At 36.0% G+C, this 27,806-nt stretch overlaps 1 protein-coding gene and 1 pseudogene across 2 annotated transcripts in view; one reads left to right on the top strand and one right to left on the bottom strand.

Annotated features, from left to right (window-relative positions):
- Positions 1 to 27,806, bottom strand: part of FAT4 (FAT atypical cadherin 4) — a 174,879-nt gene that overhangs the window by 35,151 nt on the left and 111,922 nt on the right. For both annotated transcript variants that reach the window (XM_037830619.1, XM_037830620.1), the window contains exons 8-10: positions 15,664 to 15,844; positions 6,798 to 7,048; positions 659 to 5,005 (exon numbers count right to left, since the gene is read on the bottom strand). In XM_037830619.1, coding sequence (XP_037686547.1) covers positions 659 to 5,005; positions 6,798 to 7,048; positions 15,664 to 15,844 — 4,779 coding nt within the window. The remainder of the gene's footprint in view (positions 1 to 658; positions 5,006 to 6,797; positions 7,049 to 15,663; positions 15,845 to 27,806) is intronic.
- Positions 15,877 to 16,730, top strand: LOC119529085 (annotated as a pseudogene).

The following is a 27,806-nucleotide window of genomic DNA, read 5'->3' as shown; positions in this document are numbered from 1 at the left end:
TTTCTAAAATGTCAGGATAAGTTGTGGTTAGTTTCATTCTGGCTTACCTGAGAAATCAGTCCATTATGCTTTCTACTTAACTAGTGGAAATAACAAGCTATTTTAATACCAATTGTAAACTGCAACCCTCAAAATATGGGCCAAGTTACAATAATAATAATGATGATAATTTTTAAAGAATGAGATCACAAATATATTGATAATAAAAGAAAGGAATCAATGATAATTGCTAATAGCTATTTAGGACATAAAATGTCCCAGGTTTTATGCTTTATATATACAATCCTTTAACTTTACAATACTCTTGTAAGAAAATATTATATTCTTTTGTTCTTGGTGGAGACATTTAGACTGGCTAAGAGCTTAGGCTCTGGAATTATCTGTGTGGGCTTCAGTTCTGGCTCCACAACAAGTTAACTAGGCTACCTTAGAAAACTTACTTACCTTCCTCTACTTCTGCTTCTCTGTCTGGAAAAATGGATTAAATAGTTATCCCCTCCTCACATGGTTCTTGTAAGGAGCAATAGTAAATGCTTAAAAACATTTGCTATGGTTATGTCCATTTTTATGAAAATTCGTTTAAATGACAAAATTCATTATTTTCTATTATATTTGAGGTGGCTAAAGTCATAGTGGTAAAAGTCAAACATTGTCATACCTGTGTATCCAGTTTTGCAAACACAGTTGAAGCTTCCAGGGAAATTCTGGCAAATGGCACCATTCTTGCAAGGATTAGGCAGGCATTCATTGATATCTCTCTCACAAGCTCTACCAGTGAAACCATCTAGGCAGCTGCATGAAAATCCTCCTACTAAATTGTGACATGTCCCACCATTGTGGCAAGGGGATGGGAGGCATTCATCTATATCTATTTCACACCAGCTACCAGCATATCCCGGAAGACACCTGCATAAGAAAGGCTGTAGAGGCTCATTTGCCACAATAATGACTGGGAGACTCTCATAGCTTTTTAATACAGGGCTCACAGCCAGCCTTCTTAGACAGCTCCCTCCATTCTGACACGGGCCTTGAATGCATGAGTCATGATCCACAGATTCTACTTTTACTCCACTCTGCCGGAGAAGGATTTCTTTGATGCTCTCAAAGAAGGTGGCTACACCACTGGGATTCACATACTGGTTATTATTGCGCCTCACAGCTGCCAAAAGAAATGTTCTATTGTTCTCTTCGTATGCACCATAGAGTTGCACAGCAGTCCCTAGGCCTGTCAGCTGTGAACCAGCAATGCGTAAAAAATGGAGGTAGTGATTAGTCAAGAAGTCCTTTACTGTTGGTACACTGAGACGAAGTAAGATGCTGTTATCCACTGTAGTATTGGAAAACCCAGCAAAGAAAACTCGGATAGTGCTCGTGACTGTGCTGTGAACTCCATCATTGCTGAGGACAGTCAGATCAAACGTGCCATCTGTGGACCTCGGCTGGGAATTCAGATTACAAGTGCCCCCTGGAATAGTGAATAGGTTTGTAACTCCTGAAGTAAGGGAGCAGTGAAAGCTGTCCAATACATCCGGATCCTGTGGCTTCACAGAGCCTAAAATCCCACCAGGAAACAAGTTGCCATAGTAATTAACAAATATCTCTACTGCCCGGGACTGTGAAGGATTGTCATTTTGGTCTATCACCATGACATGCACGGTTCCTGTTGAAGACATCTGAGGAATACCAGAATCTCTAGTAACCACAGACAGGTAGAAATCTGCAATCTGCTCTCTGTCAATCTCTCTGGTTGTGCTCAGAACTCCAGCGGTGTTAAGACTAAAATAATTGGTGGCAGGACCAGTGCTCAGCAAATAATACGTAAAGGGACCTTGATTTGGAGGGAGATCGGGATCAGTGGACTGCAGGGTCATCACCAGAGTTCCCGGGCGTTTGTTTTCCATGACTTCTCCTTCGCTGACCATCAACATGGGTCCGTTGTCATTTATATCTTCCAGGGTGACCAATAAGGAGGCACTTCCTGTTGCTGAGGGAGTCCCTGAATCAACAGCCAAAACCGTTAGGTTATAAATAGGTAGAGTTTCTCGATCTAATTCTGCAGTGACGGTGATCTGTCCTGTCTGTGGATTAATGGAAAAGGCACCATTTTCATTCCCTGATCCAATGAAGTAAGAAAACCTGCTCCAGCTGGGGACCGAGTCTGAGTCAAAGGCACTTACAAAGGTCACATGAGTTCCTATCGGAACCCCTTCACTGATCTGCACATGGTAGATGTTTAGACTAAAAACTGGTGGGTCATTGGCATCAAGAACAGTGATATTCACAGTAACCTCATCTATATCTGCACCTCTAATGCTGCCAAAATTTTTGGCCAAAACTTTCAAAGAGATCTTTTCTTCTTTTTCTCTATCAAGAATTCCAGAAACGTAAATCTGCCCAGTCTTCTCGTTGATCTGGAAACCCTTCTTTCTACTAGGACCAAAAATCAGATAGTGGACCTCCCCATCAGTGCCCAAATCACGGTCGCTGGCAAACACTTCTCCAACAACAGTACCTTTAGGAGCTGCTTCTGAGATTTCAAAGTAGTAAAGTTTGGAAACAAAACGAGGCACATATTCATTTGTCCCTTTTAATTGTATATTAACAGTGGCAAAGCTGCACCTTTCCTCATCAGGGACATTAAAGGCTTTCACAGTAAGATGGTAGCTCTGCTTGGTTTCAAAATCCAAAAAGCCTTGTGTAGTGATTATTCCTGTGTTGGGGTCAATGACAAACAGGTCACTGTCAGATGACTGGATGGTATACGCAATCACAGCATTGGTTCCAGAATCAGCATCTGTTGCATTTAGGTGGATGACTGTTGTCCCGCTTGGGGCATTTTCCAAAACAGTAGGGAAATATTGATCAGGGAGGAATACTGGAGAATTGTCATTCACATCAATCACATTTATGGTTAAATGGCAGTAACCAGTTCTTGCAACCCAACCTCCATCTGTAGCACTAATAGTCATTTCATGTTTCTGGCACAGTTCATAATCAAGAGCTTTGGCTAGAGTTAAAACACCTGTGGAGCTGTTGATGGCAAAAATGCCCTTTTCATTTCCTGAAGAAATGCTGTACTGAATCAAGCCATTCATAGCCACATCTCTATCTCTTGCAGAAACAGTTCTGACAATAGACCCAATACTATGGCTTTCAGGGATAGTGGCACTCATGTGGCTCTGAGAGAATTCGGGTGTATGGTAGTTTTCCTCAGTGACAACTATTTGAACAGTTGCTTCAGATGAAAGTGGAGGATTTCCTTTATCTTTTGCAATGACTGTGATAAAAAAGTTTTGATTTAAATCAGCAATTAGGGACGATGCTACGGAAATCCATCCTGTATTATCCAATTTAAATTTTCCCAAATGGTTTTCATTAGCAATGAAATACTCCACTTCAGAATTCAGTCCAAAATCTTTATCATCTACTGCAGTAACTTTGATTAACTTTGTGCCAACTTTAACGTTTTTGGTGACCGGAGTGAAATACTTAATTTTAAGAAATTGAGGTGCATTGTCATTGCTGTCCACTATGTTGATGGTAACTGTTGTCTCACTTAGTAAGGAAGGATTACCTCGATCTGAAGAAGTCACTACAAAACTATGCCTGTTGATGTTCATATTGCTGAAGCCGCTGACATTTTGGTATTTTAAGATCTGTTTATTGAAAATCTCACCTGTTGTGGCATTAATCCTGAAATACTCTGACTGAGATTTTATAAAGTAAAACACTTGTCCATTTGATCCCTCATCAGGATCTTTTGCAGATACCTGAGTCACTTTGGAGCCAATTTCAGTAAGCTCAGGGCAATCTAAATAATAGGAAGGTCTGCTAAATCTTGGAGCATTGTCATTGACATCTGTCACAAAAATTGTAACATCTGTGCTTACAGTCCACCCAGAATCGTGTGCAGAAACTCGAATTCTGTAACGTTCTGTATCTTCCCTATTTAAAGGTCTACTAATTACAATATCTCCTGTGCTGGGATTAATTGTAAATGGAAGGCTTGTGTCCATTATAGAATATCTACTGATTGCGTTAACACCAATGTCTTCATCAGAAGTCGTGACACGTGTAACTGTATATCCCAAGGGAGAATTTTCAGGAACATGGGCACTAAATATTTGTGAAAACCTAGGGGCATTATCATTTTCATCTAAAATATTAATGATGACTTTAACTGAGGTACTCTGAGAAGGAGAGCCTTTGTCTGAAGACTTTATGGTAAGCACATACTGAGATACCTTTTCCCTGTCCAAAGGTCTAGTGCTTCTAATTTCACCAGTAGCATGATTAATACTGAAACAATTTTCTTTGTTGCCATTAACAATTTCATAATCTAACTGTCCATTTGGTCCACTGTCCTTGTCTACTGCGGAAACTATAAGTATTTTTCGAGGAGAAAGGTTTTCCAATAGTTCAGATACAAACGGATCTTCCTTAAAAACTGGGGAGTTATCATTAACATCTAACACTGTTATGTCTAGTTTCTCGTAAGAAGAGAAAGGAGGGAAACCTCCATCTCTGGCTTCTATCCATAAAATATATTTTTGTATCTTTTCAAAATCCAAAGGTTGACTGATTGACACTTGCCCTGTTAATTGGTCGATTTGGAATGTGTTGCCAAGATTCCCACTTGCAATATAAAACGACAAAGGTTCTCCTCTCAAAGAAGATCCTGAAATCGTAGTGACGAGAGTGCCTACCGGCTGGTTTTCAGGAAACATGAAAGTTTGTTCTTTGGCTCTTACTTTAGGGAAATCTGCTTTGTTCGCAAATCTAACAGTTACTGTTGTAGAATCTGCCTTTGGAAATGAGCCACCATCTTTTACATGCACGGAAAATGTCACTTCTGAAGCTCCATTTAGTGGTCCAGCTGCCATAATAGCTCCCCTCAGTGGATCAATATGAAATTTTTCAGAGTTTCTACCCGAAAGAGAATAATGGAGTTCAGAATTGGATCCAATATCAGCATCTGTGACTGTAACTGCAAAGACGAAGGAACCTATAAAAGAGGGAGCTTGCAGTTACCATTACATGGAATCCAAATAAAACTGTTGGTAGTTGGTTAATGCATATAAAATACTGTATTTCTGACTGGTATGACTTAATTTTCTCATGAATACTGGGGAATAGTATCTTCATTATTTTCTCTGAAGTTCCCAATTCCAATCTGCTTAACTACAGTCTTCAAGGTCTGACCTGCCGTTTTCTAACTCGAACCCCACAGTCTGGTGTACTTAATATTTTTCATTGTGCCTTTGAAGATGCACAGGAAAGAGCAATGGTTAATCATTCAGCATAACAATTCACAGGAGGAAAGTCTGTACATATACAACTTCCAACAGGCATGAGCTATCTCTCTACCTAATGGAAAAAGATAATTGTTCTATTATGACTTAAAATATCTTTTAATTACTATATATATAATCATACAAATGGACATTTTAAAACATAATTACTGTCAATTCCTTAAGCCCACTATTTTATGATACAATTATTTTATCTGTGAACTATTAACAAATGTATATGTCACATGTATATATATATATCAATTATAAAGTAATAAGCAGTAAGGACAATGGACTGTCTTTGGATGCCAAAAATCTAATACTTGGAATGAGTGCCAGTGTAACAGACTGTAGAAGAAATATGCAGAGAAGCTACCATAAGGACACGGTTTCAACATATTCATTCAAAAACCTTGTCCAAACCTACAATCCCACTCCTACAGAAGAGTTTGTGGCAAAAGCAAAAAGTTTTTTACAAAAATAAAAAAAGCTGGTGATTCTGATTAATTCTAATCAGTCTAATGAGGCAAAAATGCTGAAGCATAATAACTTGCTTTGCATAGGAGATGCATAACAGCATGCTGGATAGAATGAGAATCATGCATGCCAGCCTCATTTCAACCAAAGTCTTTCATTGAAGATTTATGACTTTGATATTGACACTTCCTTTTGATGTTTGAACTTGGCACATGAATTTATAGTTTTTATCATTTCAATTGGTATCAATTAGAATTCTCAGAAATACTGTTTCCTTACTCTCTCTTCTAATTAAAAGTATTTTAAAGCAAGAAAAATTAAACTATGAGCTATATTTGTACATTTTCCTGATTGACAATTCATCTCAAATTACAAATGGCAAGTGATTTGTGTAGTTCTTAAGAGATTATGCCATGCTTTGCAATCAAGAAAATGAAACTAAACTAAATTTAAAGGAGATGCAGAAAGATAAGTATATCTTGTCAATATGAAAGTGATTGACAAATGGCTCCATAAACTTACTATCAGAAACTGAGTATTGATTGGAATTATTTATTCATTAAACATTTTGAGAATCTACCTAATTACTTATTAAAGTAAAACACTCGTTTTCCACAAACATAATTTGAAATGCCTGTTACCTGACAGGCAATATACTAAGTGCTGAAATAAAAAAAGTTGTCCCTACTCTCAGGGAACTTACATACAACTTATACCTCAGGGAAGAACCTTCCTCCACTATGCACTGATATCTATTTTAATCATTTAGCAATATTCAAGCAATGCTATGCAATAATAGTAGGAAAGATTTGGTAATTATAAAATCCCAAACATAATTGGTATGGGAAGACTTGATTTTTACGTTTCAATATTCATTCAATTTAGTTAGGCAAAATAAGCTGAGTTTTAGAGGATTTGTAAATGTACCCTATATCAGAAATACATGTGTAAAAATAACATACAATTATTCATAGAAAATGCCCAAAGTAAATTTCCATTTTTCCATGCGTTCTCAGCTGGTTTGATTACCTGGAGGAGTGGGAGACGGGACGTGTGTGACATACGGGTGATGCTGAAATCTTGGTGGATTGTCATTTACATCAGTCACAGTCACAAGCACACTGGTGGAACTGGAAAGAGGCTCTGGGGAGCCAGCATCACTGGAGACCACTACTAAGGTATAATTCTCTTTTGTTTCTCTGTCAAGCAGCGCACTGGTAATGATTTGTCCCGTGGATGGATTGATAGTGAACTGTGAGTTCCCACCGATTATCCTATAACTAAAGGAGAGAGGAGAGAGAGAGGCATATTTCTTATAGTCTTAAAATTGTAAACATCTATTCACTGTAACTTAAAAGCTGAGGCAAAAATGTAAAGAAAGCATTACAACTAGGATCACAAAATAATTAAATGTTTAACATATCTAATATTAGGTGAATGTTACATTTTAAATCTTGATGAAAAGTGCCCAATGACCTCAAGCAGCTTCCCACAAGTTCTGTGGGCCTCTGAAATTAAGCAAAGCCCCAAATTAAACCAGAAGACTACTGTGCTTTAAATAAATAAACCTGAACACATAAATCAGGGCTTGCTCTAAGATTGTGGGTCATGGCCAGAATCACAAATGAACATCTGATAAATGAGCCTTAATTATTTTTCTGCTGTATACCATAACATGCAAGAGAAGATCAGCTGGATATCTTAGTCTTTAAAAACAAAACACCATATTTGACATACACTGACAAACAGAACAATTGAAGAATGGATTATTTATACAGAGACATTCCTAGTTACTAATTCTCTCACTTGTCATTCCTCATATGGGTATGTTGGTTTCTTGTTTCAGGAGAGATATGACACATTCATGGATATTTTGATGTTAACCAGACTGGTTAACAGGCAGGAATTTCCACTGAAAATAGTTTTTTTCTTCTTTCTGAAGAGTAAAATTAATCACTAGCTATATATATTCCCGGTTTTGTGACTGAGGTAGGGTCCCAGAGTTCAGCTAGAAAAGAAGTAGCTAAGCTTGAAGGTTCAGAAATTGGCTGTGGTCCATATTTTTTTTAAAAGCAAGGAGGGAGCAAAGAAATAGATGCCTATAAAAGTCTGCCCTTTATACCAACAAAAAGATACCCTTGTTGGAATTAACTGCAGATTTCTATAGTTTGGTTTGTATCCATAAAAACATAGCAACAGCCTGTGTCTAACAGAATCACAGGAGAAAAATCTATGTTGCAGCAAGCTGAGTATACTTTCCTTCCACTCTGCTCACAGTTTGAAATAAGCATTTCAGCATTTTCATCCTGTTTAAATGCAATAACAAAGTGTTGAACAGCTGATGCTCAAAGAGAACAGAGATCCTATAAAATTATAGCAAAGTAGGAAAAGAACAGAGATGGGGTTTTATTGAGAAAAAGATTTCAATATTGATAAAGTCCTTGATATCACAAAGACATTAGGACTTTTTTGGCACACCCACAAGTTAGGATCAGCAGTGTATGGGAATAGCACTGGATTTGTTCCCTGCACCAAAAGTGACACTTTCCATAAAGGACAATTACCACTTCTATACAGTAAAAGGAATCTATTCTCTTCATAAAATTAAAAATATCAGTGGATTATAAATCAATTGTTAAAGATGCATAAAGTAATCTAATTGCCTTACCTTGCTGAGAAAGTTTATAGGAACTTGGATTATAAGAATTGCATGATTTTACTTTGGGAAATCTTGTTCCTATCAGTGGATGCAGAAATTGCCACATAACTTAACTGGAAAAAAAGTAATTCATACTGCAATGAACTTTCTTACAGCTTTATTATAGCAAAGATCAGGGGTCAAATAGTCGTTCCCTTAAATATTCACAAACAAAAATAAGATAAAAGTGATGAGAAAAATGCATGCAAATTTGTATATAGCAAGACCGTGATATATTAGAAAGACCAATGGGTTAAAAGACAAATGATGTTGCTTATGGTTTTCAACTAAATAATTTATTAAGGAACCTTAGGCTGTAAATTCTTACTCTTTGATCCTATGCTATTATACAAGTTCTGGCCCATATGATTGCCTGTTTAAAAATGGAGTAATTTATTTACTATTTTTAAAAACTAAAGAATAAAATGTTATATTTATGAATGTTTTATAAATTTCTTTAGAGACTTTACTAAATTTTTAAAATGTCTCAAAAGGGTACTTTACTTACAGGAGATATTTTGTAATACAAATTTCATGCAAATTTAGACTTATAAATGTTAAAAAATAAAGCCACAGAAGAAACACAGGAGACTCTATAAATGGATAGATTGTCAAGATAACATGCTAAGGTTTTTGCCACATGTCTTCTTTGGAACTCAGTTCAGTTCTCATCCCCTGCATGGAGATTTCTACTACTTCTTCGGTCAAATTTTTCCTAAGGTTACGAACATTTCAGATTGTCTTGTGTTATTTTCTTAACATCTATGCATCTAGATTGTTCTTCAAAGATCTGTCACATCTTACAAGTTCTTAGTATTTAACAAGCAGTCTACTAGGCATTTTACATATGCTCTCATTTCAACCTTGCAGCAATCCTAACAGTTTGGTTTTATTTTTTGGAATTTTATCAATGATGAATATAAATACAAGAGAGACTAATGATTTTGTACAAAGTAACATGCAATCTATAAATGGCAGAGCTAGAGCATGACTTTAACAGGCATATTTTCTGTTTACTACAGTATAAAGAAGGTGAAACAGCCTGATAGAATGTAGTGAAGACAAGAAACACAGAATCTGGTTGCTAAGCCAAAATCGACTCTTGCTCAAGTTATGTCAGTGTAGAATTGGTTGATACTGATTTAGTTCAACACAAATCAACAAATATGTTAATTTACCTACTGTTTTGAGAATAAGAAAATGCTGTTTCAAATTATAAGCTGAGAAGATTCTTACCTGAAAGGTGAATCAACCATTGCTGCATTTGTACAGTTAAAAAGACCCATGTTTGATTTTTTTAATCCTTTCTTACCTTTCCCTGAGATCCACTAGGATCATAAATAGGCCCCTGTGCTGCACGCTTCTAGAATGCAATTCTTTAGTAATAGTTAAGAGACTGGGCATGATTGGAACATGGTTGACCTGGATGTGAATTTTGATCTCACTACTTAACAGCATTTAGATTCAGAAAATTTATTAACCGAAATAAGCCTTACTTTTTTTATACATAAAGAGTGATCATATACGTTCTTCTTTAATTTGGTTTTAAAAATTAAATATAATTCTGAATGAAAGCACTTGGCATTGTAATAGGTACATGGTAAGCACTAAAGTCTAAACTTATGTATATAACAGAATATATATACATGTATGATTATAGTACAATAAGCTATTATACATAATCTGTTAAAATCAATTTATAATTTAGATAGTTAAATAGATAGATGGACTAAGAGAGGCATAAATAAGTAGGTAAAAAGTTCTGCCCTCAAATCAAAACTTATATCCTAAAAGGAAGAAATATGGAGAACTCAATACAAAACAAGGTAATGCGCTTAAGTGCTATGAGATTGTTCTGAAGCATTGTTCTAGTTATTCATGACAGGAAGAGACCATATTTGACTGGAATGATTAAAATATACCCTTATTTGGAGAAGGCTGAATCTAAGCTAAGTTTTAAAGGGGTTAGCCATCTTACAACAGTGTTGAAAAAGGGAGAAAGGAAGTGTTTCAGCTCAGGGTTTAGAAAAAAAGTATCTGCAAGGGGCCAGAGAGTAAATATTTTCAACTTTGTAGGCACAAGGTCTTTGTTGCAGTATTCACCTTGCTGCTGTAGTGCAAAAGCATCCAAAGACAATACAGAAATGAATGGGCATGGCTGTGTTTCATTTACAAAAAGGGCAATGGGTTGAATTTGGCATTTAGGTCATAGATGGTCAACCCTTAGTCTTGACTATAGATTAACAAGAACAGAGCCATTAGACTTGATAAAGCGAGGATCTTCTTCACAGGAAAAGAAAGGGATTTAATAAGTCAGAAAGCCTGGTATATACTGGGGGTTTGTGAAGAATACACTTGGAAAGATGCTCAAGACCATTTATGCAGTGACTAGAATATGGAGGATGGATAATATATCATAGACAACCTGGAAGTTGAAAGCTGAGGAAGAGAATATCATTGTTAGAGCCAAGCCATTGATTAATCAAGCTGGTTCAAATTACTGCAGTTGCCCTTTCATTCACTGATTCAGGCTTCTCTAATTCCAAATTACGTCCTCCAACTTCGAGAGAAGAATGATTATAAACTGTAAATTTGGTCATGTTATTGACCTGCTTAAAATACTTCAGTTTCTCCTATTAGATGACAAAGGAAATTCTGGATTTTTCCATATCATATACAAAGACCCACTCCAAATCCATAGCAACCATATTGAAAATTTCTGTTTAGTTAATGCTATCCTTTTGCACTGCTCTTGGCCCTTGTACATGTTACTGGCTTTGCTTAGATGTCCTTGTTCCCTTTATTTGTCCATAAACTACTCTCATTTTTACTAAAAATCATCAATTGTTTGAAACTTCTACTGTCTCAGGTAGCACTGACTATACTGTTCTACCCATTCTGTACTTAAAGCTATACTTGTTACAAAACACTATAATTACAAGATTATAAAATTACCTCCAATATTAAACTATTTTTCTTATGGGACCTAGATTGCTTAACTCCTCAAAACTTAACAAAGTGCTCCATAACTATACAATATTTTGTAGTATATGGATTGGAGTGATTAGAAACCAGAGTCAGGGAAGCAAGTTAATTTTTATTAAAACAGCCCAGGCATGATGTAATTATGGACAGAACTAGGGTATTGGCAGCAGGAATGCACAGAAAAGGATGGGTTCCAGAAAGATTAGAAAAGAAGAAACATGAGAACTTGTCCACTGATTGAACTTAAGGAGAAAGGATGACTCTGAGTCACTAGGCATGGATGAACTAAGCCAGGCGACATCAGTTAAAGAAAGAAGAAAACAAGGGGTAAAACAGGAAATGTTAGGAGTTCCTGATATGCTCTGTTTAAGATGCCAACAGAACTTCCAGGTAAAGTTGTCCAGCAGAGAGTTAAAAACATGAGTGGAAAGCTCTAGAGTGGAGTGGAGTCAGGATTGATAATACAAATTTGAAGATTTTCTGCAAGAATTGATAGTTAAGGCCATGGAAAATAATAAGATATTCATTCTCTCTCTCTCTCTCTCTCTCTCTCTCTCTCTCTCTTTCTCCCCCCTCCCTCTCCCTTCTCCCTCTCCTTCTCCCTCTCCCTCTCTCTCTACCCCCCTCTTATATACACACACACACACACACACACACACACACACACACACACAGTCTCATACACACCAAGCTAGAGCAATTTAAAAAAGGACTGAGAAAAAATGCTGTGGGAAATGTCCAAAACACAGTGTACGGTGATAAAAAGGATATGCAGTTATCAGATTAGAAGGTGTGATCAGAAAAGCAGAGTGAGAAATCAAAAATAACAGTGACACAATTGTTGAGGAGAAAAAATATTTGTCAAAAGGAGAAGATGACCTATAGTGTAAAAGTTGCAAAAGAAACAGGAGAACAAGGACTCAGAGAAGACTGCTGAACTTGAAAAATTTCAATATAGTCTTCTAATAGAGCCGTTTTTAGTAAAGCAATGGAGGAGAAAATCAGATTGAAAGATCTTCAGAAATCAATGGCTGGACAACACTTTGAGGTATTGAATTCAAACTATCCATTCAAAAAAATTGGTAATAAAAGATAGAAAAAGCAGCAGTTCTGGAAAATATTAGAATCATTCTTTCACTGTATTTATTTAGGTGCCAGACAATATGTGCCAGTCTCTGTGCAAGGAAGAATACATTAAGAATTAAATAGACATGAGAAGGATATAAAGACAACAAATTAACATTAATTCGGTGACTTCCATGTTCCAAACAAAGGTTCTAGAGATGTTTATGTATATTAACTGATGACATAAATACTGTTTGGCATATAGTAGTTGGTCAATAAATATTTAATTCTCACAAACCCATTAAGTAGGAATTATCTTCATTTTAACTAATATGCATCATGAACTGCAGAGACACTAAGATGACTTTCCAAAGTCATAGTAGGTAAATAAATGAACCAGAATATAATACCAGATATCCTTAGCATCTCTGTAGGGATAAATAAATGATCTGAGGGAAAGGGGCAAATTGGAGACCCAAGAGAAAAACAGCAGTCCTGCTGAATTAAATAATTGAAGAAATTGGATAGGTTGGGATAAAGAACACATGTTAAGGAATTTGCCTTTGAATGATGATATTGGTAACAGTTTTGTGATTTTCTCAATGTTGTGACAGAAAGGAATTAGAAGTAAGGCTTGAAAGAAGGTCGGGATAGATACCTATGCAAATTAAATTCTGGAGTGGGTACATAGGAAGAAAGATACGAATTAAATATATCAAGACTAGGAAATAAAGCAGGCTGGTCAAATAGAGGGGGAAATATTAAAGGCGAGATAAAATGCATAACTGAAAGTAAGTGCACCATCCATAAAAACGCATAGCTTGATCAAATGGATAGAAATAAAAATGTTAATAAATATAGATTGGGTAGCTGCTGTGTCCAAGATCATGCTAGGCCATATGGGGAAATTTATAAATTATAAGGCACTCAGAGTAATATGCCATTAGAGAGTCCATCAGCTAGTTGTGTAAATGATTTAAATATCTAAAATTTAAATGGCTTATAAATATTAAAATAGTAGCTCTGTTAACCAAAAGAAAGACTAGATTTTCTCCTGTATTCCATGACTAGCAAGGAGCGATTAACACTTAATGTAAAAGTGTAATATGCCATTAAAAGTATACCAGGCCAGAGTAAATAAGGTTCAGATTGCCATAACTACATACTTTATCTATGAAAATACTTTAAGCAGTTATAACTGTCTGCCCTAAGTTAATTTATAAATGAATAAAAACTTTCTTCAAAGATTAAAAAGCTTCAATTTTTATTTTAACTGACTATATGAACAGTCTGTACAGTCACTTGAAGATTTTTATAGATGGGTTTTATAGATTTAGTTGAATACCAAAATATAAAACTAGTAAAGGAAAAGGAAATTTCAACCAACCAATCAGATAACCAAAATACATTCTAATAAACCCATACGAATAACATTAGACCCTGCAGTACAAGTCTGTAAAATATTCTGAAAATATAAACAAGATTTTATATCTTGTTCTGAAGTGATCACCATAGCTTATGAATATAGGATGGCATTTTGTGATAAATCATTGTCTGACATACATTAAACAGCATATAATCAGAGCATTTGCTGCTAGAATCTGGAGGATAGTAGCTATTTGATAAATATACATCTCCACACTCAGAACTTTAAACATCAAAGATAAGAGAAATATCCTGATGATTGTCAATATTCTATAATGTTGTCTTTAAAGAAATTCCACTCTACATGGCAGATAATTATTAAACTATAATACTACAATGAAGAGGAAGTGTGTACTATACTACAATTAGTGTATTGAGGTAACAAGTGCTACCTGTTTTGCATGGATTAGAATAATAATTCTTGATAGATATTGGGCAAGAGCCCTCTGTTTGTGTAGTATCCTGTTTTATTTCCAAAGCCCTCATTAGTACATGAAATAATCTTATTTATTTACATTTAATTGCCTAACTACCTCAAAAAGAATGCAGATCTACTACTAGCAATGCAATAAAAGTTTAAGTGAAAAATGTCTAACTTAGTTACCTATGCCACAGGAAGAAACTAATTACTCCCAGTTTCCTGAAGTGATTTTGTTAAAAGTAAGTTAGCAACAACCACAAAAATTACTAACCAAATTATCACCATTACCAGTACATATGCCACCCTTGACTATGAATTCATCTGAGCACTTCAAATTCTCTCTTCTGATCTTTTACTTTCAAAACTACCTAACTCACTCAAATTTAACTAGCCTAAAAGAGGTGAGAGATAGTCAAAATCATTTATGTACTTGAGCCTTTACTCTAGAAAACCCAGAAGTCTTTCTTAAAGTTAAGAAAGGGCATGGAAGGAGACACAACTAAACGAAATACTACTACTCAATTGCTGTACATCCTTTCTAGACCAAAAAAACATATTGCTGTTCACCTTAAAAGCAAGTAAGTAAAGTAAAATAAACTTTCCTAAACTTGGAAAGCACAAATATTCTTATTGCTTAGGGCAGATTAAAAATAACCACAGATTTTTCTGCACTCCTCCATCAAAAAGCACTCTTTTCGAATCTGGGCTAGCCTGTGGCTGTTTTGAACAATATAGTAATATGGAAGTGATACTGTGCCACTTTCAGTCCTGGTCTTGCCAGGCATTGACAGTTGTCACCTTAATGTCTTAGTCTCCTGTGCCACCAAGTAAGAAGCCCAACTAGCCAGCTAAAGATCCCACAGGGAGAAGCCCTGAGACTGAATAATGAAAGCGAGGGGCCGGGCTGAGTCTAATCTTCCAGTCATCCCTGCCAAGGTACCAGGTATGTGAGTGAAGCCATACTGGATCCTCAGAACACCCCAGTCAGCAGCTGAATACGGCTAAGTGACATCAGTTAACCACATGAAGCAGAAGAATCTCTCACTGGGTCCTACCCTAATTCCTGACCTACAAAATCATGAGACACAATAAAAGAATAAGTAAAATAAATAAAATAAAATTTTAGAAAAAGAAAATTGTTTTAAGCACAAATTTTGGAATAGTTGGTTACTCAGCAGTAGATGACCACAACATATCCACTGTTAATATTGTGGTATTTCTAGTAAAATTAGGCAATATACTCATAGTACAAAGACAAATGTTTATGAAAAAATAAAGTTTTCAAAGGGAAATGTACTGACCTGACAACTGCATTTGTTGAAGCATCAGCATCTGAGGCATTTACCAGTAAAACATCTGTTCCAGTTGGTGCGTCTTCAGGAATTGCTGTGAAATACATTTTACTGGCAAAAGTGGGCACATTGTCATTGACATCATCTACGATGACATTGATCATTCCAGTTCCAGTTAGGACAGGAGATCCTGCAGAAAAAAAAAAAGAAAAGATCCGGGCTATGGCGGGGGCGCCTGCAGTCAGGGGCGGGTCTGGTGACTCCGTGGCCCCGCCCCCAGGCCCGACTTGCGCACGCGTGCCTCATGTCCGCCTGCCCTGTCAGCGCGAGATGCGGGCTGCCTGCAGGATGGGCCGAACAGGTTGCGAGCTGTTTTCTTTGACCTGGACAACACGCTCATCAGCACTGCCGGGGAAAGTCAGAAGGGCATGTTGGAGATGATAAAGAAAGCTCTTACAATCAAAATACCACTGCAAAGAACAGGCTGAAATCATCTGTGACAAAGTTTAAGTTCAATTCATCAGTGAGTGCTTTGATCCCTCCAAGACATGCGTTACTGATCTAAGGACGTCACAATGGGAAGAAGCAATCCAGGGAATAAAGGGTGGTACAGCCCATAAGAAACTGACTGAAGAAGATTATTTCCAGTGGGAATCTGCACACTTATATAACACTAGCAGAAGATGTCAAAGCCATGCTCACTGAACTTCCAAAGGAGGTCTGCCTACTTCTATTAATGAATGGAGACAGAGAGACCCAGAGGGAGAAGACTGAGGCTTGTGGCTGTCAGACCTGTTTTGATGCTATTGTTGTAGGTGGAAAGCAGACAGAGGAGAAACCAGCACCATCCATATTTTATTACTGCTGTGAACTCCTCAGAGTTGAGCCTGGCTACTATGTGATGATTAGTGACACTCTAGAAACTGATATCCTAGGAGGCCTCAATGCAGGGTTGAGGGTAACAGTCTGGATAAGCAAAAATGGAATAATGTTGTATAGTTTCTTCTGTGTTAGAGTTACCTGATGTCTTATGAAGTATAGACTGCAAAGTCAATGTGTCAACCCAAAGTTCCTAAAAGACTTTTGGAGTAGAATTACAGAATTCAGACTGAAAAAAAGTTAAGGTATTTTATGTACTATGGCCCAAACCTGCAAATAATTTTAGTTTTAAAATTATAATTTGATGGCTGTTATTGTGAAGGTCCTTCAAACCCTACTGCTTTTAAGTTTTGATAACCAACCACTGAATAGCATTTATATCTGAAATTCCAGATTGCATTAATATAATTTACTTTTTAAATGTAGTTCAGAAAGCTTCAAATATTTGTTTCTCTGTGACTTGAGATTTCTAAAATTATTAAAACTTTTAGCATCTTAGAAAAAAATGCTTTTAAATACAAAATAATAATGAATATAACAATCAGCTGTAAAACAACATACTTTGTTTCAAAGTATAATTTCTGAATGCAAGTAACTGAGCAATTTTTCCAAGAAAATATTTGCATTTATGAACTAGAATATAAACTCCTTCCTAGTATTAATGCACAAAATAGAGTATGTATACTCTTATTCAACTTCAAAGGTGCTGATTCAACATTGCAAAACAATATCTTTTAAATGCTCCTAAAGGCACTGCTGGCATCTCTGAAATTACATGAAAATACCACAAACCAGATTTGTAGAATACCCATATGCATGGAATAACTAACCAACTGATGAGGCATCGTTACAAACTTTATTTTTAACAGTAATTATCAATGTTAATATCAAAAACATTGACACAAATTCTGAATTCTTTAAATTCCTTTCTCTATACTAATACAAGTTTATAGAAAAAAAGCTTCAAGGTATATCTCAAAACTGGAATTCTGGGAAGACGGCAGAGTAGGAAACTCCAAGAATCAGTCCCTCTACCAGAACAATTAAACAGGCAGGGACTATCTGAACAAACTATTTTGAAACTCTGAAGTCCATTAGCATACCATGCAGCATCCAGGGAAGAAAGGGAGGAAGAGGCTGGTAAATTTCAGCAAATACTAGTGAATTGCACTTCCCAGGCAGTGTTTTACTTTCATTGGTCCCCACTGTCACAGCAGGCAGCAGAGAGGTCTGGCCCCAGGCATAACTTGCTGATGCCAGAAAGGGACATAAAAAAATCCAGTTCTCCAAGATACTGGAAAAGCATGATCCAATCACTGATCACTGCTTTTGATTAGCTACTTTGGATCACTGGGGGCCTGGCTCTGAGTATGGCCATTGTTCCAAACCACAAAAGACAAACAGGGTGGAGGAGACTTGAAGGAGGTGTTTTTTTTAGAGCTGCAGAGGACAGCTGAAGGACTGCATTGGCTGGTCAGGTGCCAAGTCTCAAAAGGACAGCTTTGGAGCTTTGGAGAGTCATGGAAGAAGTTCCTGAAGCCCATCGTGGCCTCTCTCTCATCCCCTCCCCAGGGAAGTTTGAAGCCTGCCAGCACTCCCTTTGTGAGTCCCTGTTCCTTGTTCTGGCTAGGGAAGACTGACTTGGGAAATGTCTTTTTTTTATTTAATCATATTTTTTATTGTAGAATATAACATATATACATAGAAGTGATAACTTTCCAAGTGTAATTTAACAAGTAGTTAGAGAGCAAATTTTAAGGAATGTTATAGGTTTTCTTGACTAGGTGTCCCCACCCCACCCCTGAGTTTGCCCTCCAAGAAAAAACTGCTTCAGGAAAGGAAGGCAGTGTAAGAAAAAATTGAGGTGTAAGGCTTCAGACAAAGGCTTACCTGCCTTAAGTCCTACAGGGGAACTGACAGGAGAGGGGTAAATTTTATTTCCTAGGAAGTATAGGAGGCATTCAAACTCATATAAATGGTGAACTCCCAAGGCCACCATCAGGCACAAGCCCAGGACAAGATACAGGCCCAGAAAAGACAGAGAGGACCCTGCACTTAAGATTAGATTGACCTGCCTGATAGGAGGGCTGAACTGTGATGAAAGCACCATACAACGCAAAGCCGACTTGCAAAGTTGGTGAAAAATATTTTCTGGCCTTGTTAGCTCCTGATACTCAAGAAAATCTTGTCATATTGCTAGTTTGATACAAACTCAAGAAATAGACAACTCAGGAAATAAATCCCAGAATTAACATTTTAAAATATTAAAATGTACATGTGCAACAAAACACTATAAGACAAACAAAGAAACAGGCAATGATGGCCCATCCAAAAGAAAAAGATAAAAATCTAGAAATCATCATTGAAGAAGACCAGATTTGCCATAACAGACAAAGACTTTAAAAATGATCTTCAATATGCAAAAGAGGATGGAGGAAAATACAGAGAAAGTACTAAAGGATATTAGGAAAAGGGTCAATTTGCTCAAAGAGATGAAGAAAAATACAGAGATTAAAAACTAAAGTGTTCTAGTTTGCTAATGCTGCAGAATGCAAAACACCAGAGATGGATTGGCTTTTATAAAAAGGGGGTTTATTTGGCCACACAGTTACAGTCTTAAGGCCATAAAGTGTCCAAGGTAACACATCAACAATCGGGTACCTTCACTGGAGGATGGCCAATGGTGTCCAGAAAACCTCTGTTAGCTGGGAAGGCACGTGGCTGGCGTCTGCTCCAAAGTTCTGGTTTAAAAATGGCTTTCTCCCAGGATGTTCCTCTCTAGCAAACTTGCTCCTCTTCAAAATGTCACTCACAGCTGCACTCCATTCCTTTTCTTTGAGTCAGTTCATTTATATGGCTCCACTGATCAAGGCCCACCCTGAATGGGTGGGGCCATGACTCCATGGGAGTATCCCACCAGAGTCACCACCCACAGCTGGGTGGGGCACATCTCCATGCAAACAACCTAATCCAAATATTCCAACTTAATCCCCACTACTATGTCTGTCCCACAAGATTGCATCAAAGAATATGGCTTTTTCTGGGGGACATAATACATTCAAACTGGCACATAAAGGATATCAGAAAAATAATGAATGAACAAAATAGGAAAAGAGCAATAAAGAGAAAGAAATTCCAAAAAGAATCCAAATGGACCTACTGGAGTTGAAGACCACAATAACTGAAATGAAAAATTCCCAGGAGGGTTTCAACAACAGCAGATCGGAGCTGGCAGATGAAAGAATCAGCAAACTTGAAGACAAGACAATAGAAATGTGTCAGGCTGAGGCACAGAAAGAAAAAAGAACTATAAAAAGTGAAAATAGCCTAAGAAACCTCTGAGACACCATCAAATGTACCAATATACATTTTATGAGAGTTCCATAAAGAGAAGAGAGAAAGGGACAGAAGGAATAGTCAAAGAAACAATGACAGAAAACTTCCCAAATTTAGTAAAGGATGTGAATATGTATACCCGAGGAGCCTAGAGAACACTAAAGAGGAAAAACTTGAAGAAAAATGTGCCCCATCATACACTGATTAAACTGTCAAATGCAAAGGACTAGGAGGGAGATCCAAAAGTTGAAAGAGAATAGCAATGTGTTATGTACAAGGGAGTATCAATTAGATTAAGTGCTGATTTCTCATCAGACACCCTGGAGGCAAAATGGCAGTGAGTTGAAATACTTAAAGTGCTGAGAGAAAACAAATGCCAACCAAGAATTTTATAACCAGTGAGATTTTCTTTCAAAATCAGATAGACATTAAGACAATCCCAAATAAACAGAAGTTGAAGAAGTCCATTACCACTAGACTTGCCCTACAAGTAATGTCAAAGGGCATTCTTCAGACTGAAAACAAGGGGCACTAAACAGTGGTCCAAAGTAGTATAAAGAAATAAAGACCTCTGGTAAAAGTAATCATTTGGGTAATTATAAATGCCAGTACTATTGTATACTTTGGGATGTAACAACACTTCTTACTCCCTACAAGTGCTAAAATGCAAAAACATAAGTAATGAGAAATCTATTGTTTTGGATGTATAACATACAAAGAAATAATTTGTAACAAGTACGAAAAAGGTGCGAGGGCAGGGGTTATAGGAACAGTGTATGTGTATGCTGTTGAAATCAAGTTACTATCAAATGAAATATGGTTGTTATATATTTAGGATGTTAAATTTTCACCCCACGGTAACCATGAGGAAACATGAAAAATATACCCAAATAGAAATGAGAAGGCACTCAATATGGTGCAATGCGAAAAATCAAATAAATATGAAAGTAGGCATTAATGGAAAAATTGAAGAACAAAAAAGTTTTAAGACTTACAAAGACCAAATAGCAAAAGAGCAGAAAAAATTCTTGCATTATCTGTAATGACTTAAAATGTAAATGGATTAACCCCCTAGTCAAAAGACAGGAATTGGCAAAATGGATTAAAAAGCATGACCAAATTATATGCTGCTTACAAGAGACTCACATTAAATTCAAAGACATAAGTAGGCTGAAAGTGAAATAACTTTCACTTGAGGAAACCACAAGGGAAATTAGGAAATATCTTGAGGTGAGTGAAAATGAAATACAATATACTAAAACTTACAACATGCAGCAAAGGTAGTTTTGAGAGGGAAATGTATAGCTCAAAAACGGGAAGTGTCTCAATAGGAAACAGAAGATCTTAAACAAACCACTAACAGTAATCAAAACCTCACAACAAAGAAAAGCCCAGGACCAGATGGCTTCACAGGTTAGTTTTACCAAACCTATCAAAAAGAATTAATATGAATTCTGCTCAAACTCTTGAAAGAAAAAAAAAAAAAAAAGGGGTCACCCCCTAATTCATTTTGTATCAAAGCCAGATAAAGACACCAAAAGAAAAGAACTTTATAGATCAATATCTTTTATGGATATAGATGCAAAAATCCTCAACAAAATACTAGCAAACTGTATCCAACAGTCCATTAAAAGAATTATACACCATGATGATGAAGTATAATTTATCCCAGTGATACAAGGGTGGTTCAAAATTTTAAAAGAATCAATTAATGTAATATACCACATTAACAGAATTAAGGAAAGAAAGCACATGATAATCTCAATTGATGAGGAAAAGGAATTTGACAAAATCCAGAACCCCTTCCTGACAAAATCACTTAGAAAACTACGAACAGAAGGAAACTTCCTCGATAGGATGAAGGGCATATATGAAAAACACAGCTAACGTCTTACTTAATGATGAAAGACTGAAAGCTTTCCCTCTAGAACCAGTAACAAGACAAGGATGCCTACTGTCACCACTGTTATTCAACATTGTACTAGAAGTTCAAGTAAGAGCAATTGGGCAAGACAAATAAAAGGCATCTAAATTGGAAAGGATGAAGTAAAACTGTTTGCATATGACATGATCATATATACAGAAAATCATGAAAAGTCCACAACAAAGCTCCTAGTGCTAATAAATGAATTCAGCAAAGTGATGAGATAAAAGATCAACATGCAGAAATGGTAGTGTTTCTAGCTACAAGTAATCAGAAGGAAGCAAGAAAAAAAAAATTCTATTTACAATAGCAACTAAAGACTGAAATATTTAGGAATAAACCTAGCCAACTTTGTGAAGGAACTGTGCACAGAAAGTTATAAAACATACTAAAAGAATCAAAGAAAATCTAAATAAATGGAAGGATATTCTACATCCATGTGTTGGAAGATTGAATATTGTTAAGATGTCAGTTGTACTCAGTGATTTATTTAACACAATCCCAATGAAAATTCCACAACCTTCTTTGCAGAAACGGAAAAGTCAATATTCACATTTATATGGAAGGGTAAGAGACCCCAATTAGATAATGCTACCTTGAAAAAAAGGATTGAAGTTGAAAGATTCACACTTCTCAATCTTAAAACTTATTACAAAGCCACAGTCAACAAAACAGCATGGTACTAGCACAAGGATAGACATTTGGACCAACGTTATCAAATTTAGAGTTCAGAAATCAACTCTCACATTTATGGCCAACTGATTTTTGACAAGGTGGCAAAGACTCCTTAATTTGGAAATAATAATCTCTTCAACAGACGGTGCTGGGAAAACTGGATATCCATATACAAAAGAATGAAGGTGGGCCCTTACCTCACACCATACACAAAAATCAACTGAAAATTGGTCAAGGATCTAAATATAAGAACCAGAACTATAAAATTCTGAGAAGAAAATGTAAGGAAGCATCTTCAGAACTTTGTGTTAGGCCATGGTTTCTTAAACTTTACACGCAAAGAACAAGCAACAAAAGAAAAAATAGATTTATGGGAGCTCAACAAAATTAAAAACTTTTGACCATCATAGGACTTTATCTTGAAAGTAAAATAACAACCTATTGAAAGGGAGCAGTTATTTGGAAACCACATATCTGAAAAGGGTTAATATCCAGGATATAAAAAGAAATCCTTCAACTCAACAACAAAATACAAACAACCCAATTAAAAATGGCAGAAGACTTGAATAAACATTTCTCCAAAGAGTATTTACAAATGGCCAAAGGCACATGAAAAGATACTCAACATCATTAATCATTAGGGAAATGCTAATTAAAACTACAATGAGAATAATATTTCACACTCTATAGAATGGCTACTACTAAAAAAACAGAAATTTACAAGTGTTGGAGAGGATGTGAAGAAGTAAGAATGCTCATTCATTGTGTGGGAATGTAAAATCTTGCATCTGCCATGGAAGACAGTTTGTCAGTTTCTCAGAAAGTGAAGTATGGAATTACCATATGACCCAGCAATACCACATCTAGGTATATAACTAAAAGAATTGAAACCAAAGTGATGAACAGATACTTTCATAGAGGCATTATTCACAATTGCAAAAATGTAAGCACTCAAATGTCCATCAGTCAATGAATGGATAAAAAAATGTGATAGATATATACAGTGAAATATTATTCAGCCATAAAAAGAATGAAATTCTGATACATGTGACAGCATGGATGAACCTGGTAGACATCAAGTTCTGTGAAATAATTCAGACACGAAATGACACATATATATGATCTTATTGAAATAGAACCATTAGAATAAGCAAAGTCATCATCAGCATCTAGACAGGGTGTGGATATGGAATAGGGTGTTAAGGCTTAAATGTACCGAGTTTCTATTTGGGTAATGGAAAAGTTTTGGTAATGGATGATGGTGATGCTGGCACAACATTGTGAACATAGTTAACAGCACTGAATTATATATTGAAATGTGGTTGAAAGGTGAAATTTTATGTTGTGTATATGTTACTAGAATAAATTTTTTTAAAAAATCCATGGAACTGCACAACACAAACAGCAAATCCTAATTTAAACCATGGACTCTAGTTAGTGTAATCATTAAAATGTTCTTTCATCAATTTTAATTAATGTACCACACCAATGCAATGTGTTAATAATACGGTGCTTTATGGCAACCCTGTGTTTTATGAATGATTTTCCTTTAAATCCACAACTCCTCTAATAAAACAAAAGAAACAAAACTATATTCTTATGTTTGATGAAAGTAACTTTATCTTGATGAGCTGAGTTTGAATCATTTTGGTTGGATCTATTAAATGTTTAATATAAATATTAAATAATTCATTTTTATTTCCTTTTTCAGCTCTGTTATAGCATATAATGAAAACCCAACCTTTAAAAAAGCCTCAGCATATACTATCTGCACTACACAAGGTTAGCAAACTCATTTTGTGAAGGTGAGATGCCATATTTGGTTAGATTCTGTGGGTTTTCCCCACAACTAAAAGGCAAAATACCTGCCTTTGGTTCTGTTTACAAAACCATTTTTCAAACTTTTACTCTTCTAAATAGAAATGGTAAAGAATCATCTAAAAAAAAATAAAAGAAAACGAAGCCCTAATACACTCTCCTACTCTGTTTAATATGTAGCCTTTTGCGCATACAATTATTTGCCTCCATATGAAGTTTAAATGCTGTTCATTCTTAGCCCATTAATTACTTCATTCATTCATCTGTAAAATATTTATGGAGTACCCTCTATTACAGAAGGGTGTTGAGATTTACCACCTTTCAATATTAGTTTTTCTAATAATCTTTAAGACTTTCTGATATTTCCTTTTCTTTTATTCAAACATGTTTCTATAGTCTCAAAATATAATTACTGATGACAATAGTATCAATCAGGTTTATGCTCAGATGTATATGAACCAAAATCAACAGACTAAAAAACTATGGAATGCAGTGGTTTTGGTAATCTGTTATTTTTGTGCTCTATAAAAGATGCTCAAATTTATTTTAGTTGAAAGCAAGTGTATGACTACTTGAGCTGGACACTGTAATGTGGCATGATACCTCCCAGAAACCTATACAATTTAGGCCACATGCTGATAATTATTGCCATATATATCTTTCTAGGTAAGGTATTTAAAATTAAGCATTCCATTTACATTAATGTATATATTTAAAAAGTTAATGACTGTAGAAACCTCATCTATTAGGTGTTTGATTTTATGTGAACAGAAAGAAAATTAGTGCTCATTCTATTGATTACATTTATAATTAACAGACTAAAATATTTTAACTGATTTTCATTAGGTGCTTTGTGTAAACAGTGATAATATTATATCACAAACATTTTTCACAAAAACACCAAAATAGATCCAAAGTATTATGACACTGGGGAAACACATCAAAATCTATCCATTAAAAAGTATTACTCAACATATTGACAATGATAATAGCTAATTTTTATAAAGTCTTACAGAGTGCCAAGCACTGATTTAAGAAGTTTATGTGAAGCATTTAATCCTCCCAAACTAGTACTGCTATCTCCCTTGTATATGTGAAGAAAGTGAGGGTTAGGAAGGTCAAATAACTTTTTCAAAGTGTAGCAGTTTGTGAATTTAGGAGCTGGGTTTGTTCCCTGTGACTGGGACTTAGAGCTGTTCACCACCGGGCCACTCTGCCATACTGCCTGAAGGTGCTGCACCAGTGCTGCTGACTGAGACGCTGGGACTCCATTCCAAGCAGAGCCCTTGATAAACAGGAACAAAACAATCTATGTGAGATCCCAGCTATTTGCCAGTTTAAGTTTGTGGGGCTTTTGGAAACATTAACCTTGGCACAGATTTTGGATTTCTCACAAAAGATACACTAAAACTAAAATTATTATTTTCTGGAGCATCATTCCTGACCTAAAGCTTGGTATGAATTTCTTGAATTTGTGTTTATTTTCTTATACAATTTGATGAAATGGAAGTTAATGATCTGAATTATGTTAGTAGTCCTCCCACTGGTTGCAATAAAAACAAAACAAAACAAACAAACAAAACCTTAGTTAGAGAACATCAGTGCATTTATTTGGGATCAAGGGGTTTCCTTGGGAAGAAGATGCATATGGTGAATGGGGAAAGACAGACAACTAAATCAGGGTCCTAGAGGAAAAGAATGGGAGGAGACACAGGTCTCTATCTCTTTTAAACGGTGTTTTAGTCTACTTACTAAATTTCATGCAGTTTATTGTAAAATGGGAATAATAATAATAGAACCCACACAAAGAGGTGTTGAGGGAATTAATAAGATAATGTATGTAATGTACTTAGGATAATTAATGACCTTTGATCATAGTTAAAATGTATTCTCTATTATTCATTGCTGCTATTGTACTTGTTTTAGAAAAAAGAAAAATAAAAAATTGAGATTCTACTTTTAATTCAATAGATTTCTGAGTCATAGCTCTGTGGAGTTCTTCCAACAAAACTTTATGCTCTATCTTATGATAATAATATTTAGGAAAACATTTTGAATAATCCTTTGTCCTTAATGATTCTTTTGTAGTATAAATATACAAGAAACTAAGCTCTCAAAAAAGTTCACAGTTTCATGGAAGACATGTTGAATTGGAAGTTTAAAAATGTGAAATTCTAAAATACAAAAATTTAAATTTCACAGTAAGATTTTAAGGGAGTACTAAATATTTCTAATATGCACGTTACTCTCAGACCCATAATTCTTAAAAGTGTCAAGATTAACCCCAGTAACTGCCAAGCAAAAAATTTATCTTTGGTATTTGTGCCTATTTGAAACTGTTATGGACCCCAGAGGAGCCATGATCTTTTAGTCCGATCTTATTGGGTGGGACCTTTGATTGTTTCCGTGGAGACATGACTCACCCACCTGTGGGTAAGACCTTTTGATAAGATTATTTCCGTGGAGGTGTGGCCCCGCCTATTCAGGGTGGGTCTTGATTAGTTAGTGGACTACTTAAGAAAGCTCAAGAGCCAACACAGACCAAGATGCTTGGGGACCTTTGGAGATGCAGACAGAAAGATGTTTGGAGATGCTAAGCTAAGAGATGAGGCCAAGAGTTTGCCCCAGAGAAGCTAAGAGAGGACCCTCAGAAGCTTAGACAGAAAAACCTCTTATTGGCCTCCTCTTGGAAGTTAAACAAAGATGCACAGGAGCTGAGAGAGAGAAGCTAATTGAGACAGAGCCCAAGTAGGGATGCAGAGGCTGAGAGAGAGAAGCCCAGAGGCATTTTGAAGAAATCCATTTTGAAACCAGAACCCAGGAGCAAAGGACCAGCAGATACCAGCCATGTGCTTTCCCAGCTAACAGAAGTTTTCAGGACATCATTGGCCTTTCCTCAGTGAAGGTATCTTCTGGTTGATGCCTTAGTTTGAACATTTTTTGGCCTTGGGACTGTAAATTTGTAATCTAGTAAATCCTCTTCATAAAAGCCAATCCATTTCTGGTATTTTGCATAATGGCAGCTCTAGCAAACTAAAACAGTATTCTAAAGCTCTGGTGACACACATATGGAAAACCACATAAAATGATGACTACCTCACTTGGTCAGGAACATGTGCTTTTTTTCTTTGTCTATAAACTACATAAATATTTTTGCCAATACGTTTTCTGAATTACTAAGCAAAAAGAAAATAAAAGTTTACACATTGAAACATCTAGCAAGTTCAATTTTACTGCATTCATACCAGCAAATATCATATTTTCCAGAAGATTTTAAAAGCACACAGAGAACGGATGCTCCTTCTTGAGAAGTGGCCCAAACACACCATCATACATTGAAATAAGGCTTCTTCTCAAGCTAAGAGTTGTCCATATATTTCCTTTTCTTCGCTTAGTATGTGACACAATCCTCTTTATAATTCCTTAGAGTTCCTCCCTTCCTATGTTCTTCCCACTTCAAGAATTGATAGGGTGGAGCACAATCTTGCAAATTGCCTCACTTTCTTGCTGCCCCAGAAAA

This window comes from Choloepus didactylus, chromosome 3 (assembly GCF_015220235.1).
Source record: "Choloepus didactylus isolate mChoDid1 chromosome 3, mChoDid1.pri, whole genome shotgun sequence".
NCBI classification, from domain to species: domain Eukaryota; kingdom Metazoa; phylum Chordata; class Mammalia; order Pilosa; family Megalonychidae; genus Choloepus; species Choloepus didactylus.
This window is presented reverse-complemented; position numbering and strand designations above follow the sequence as displayed.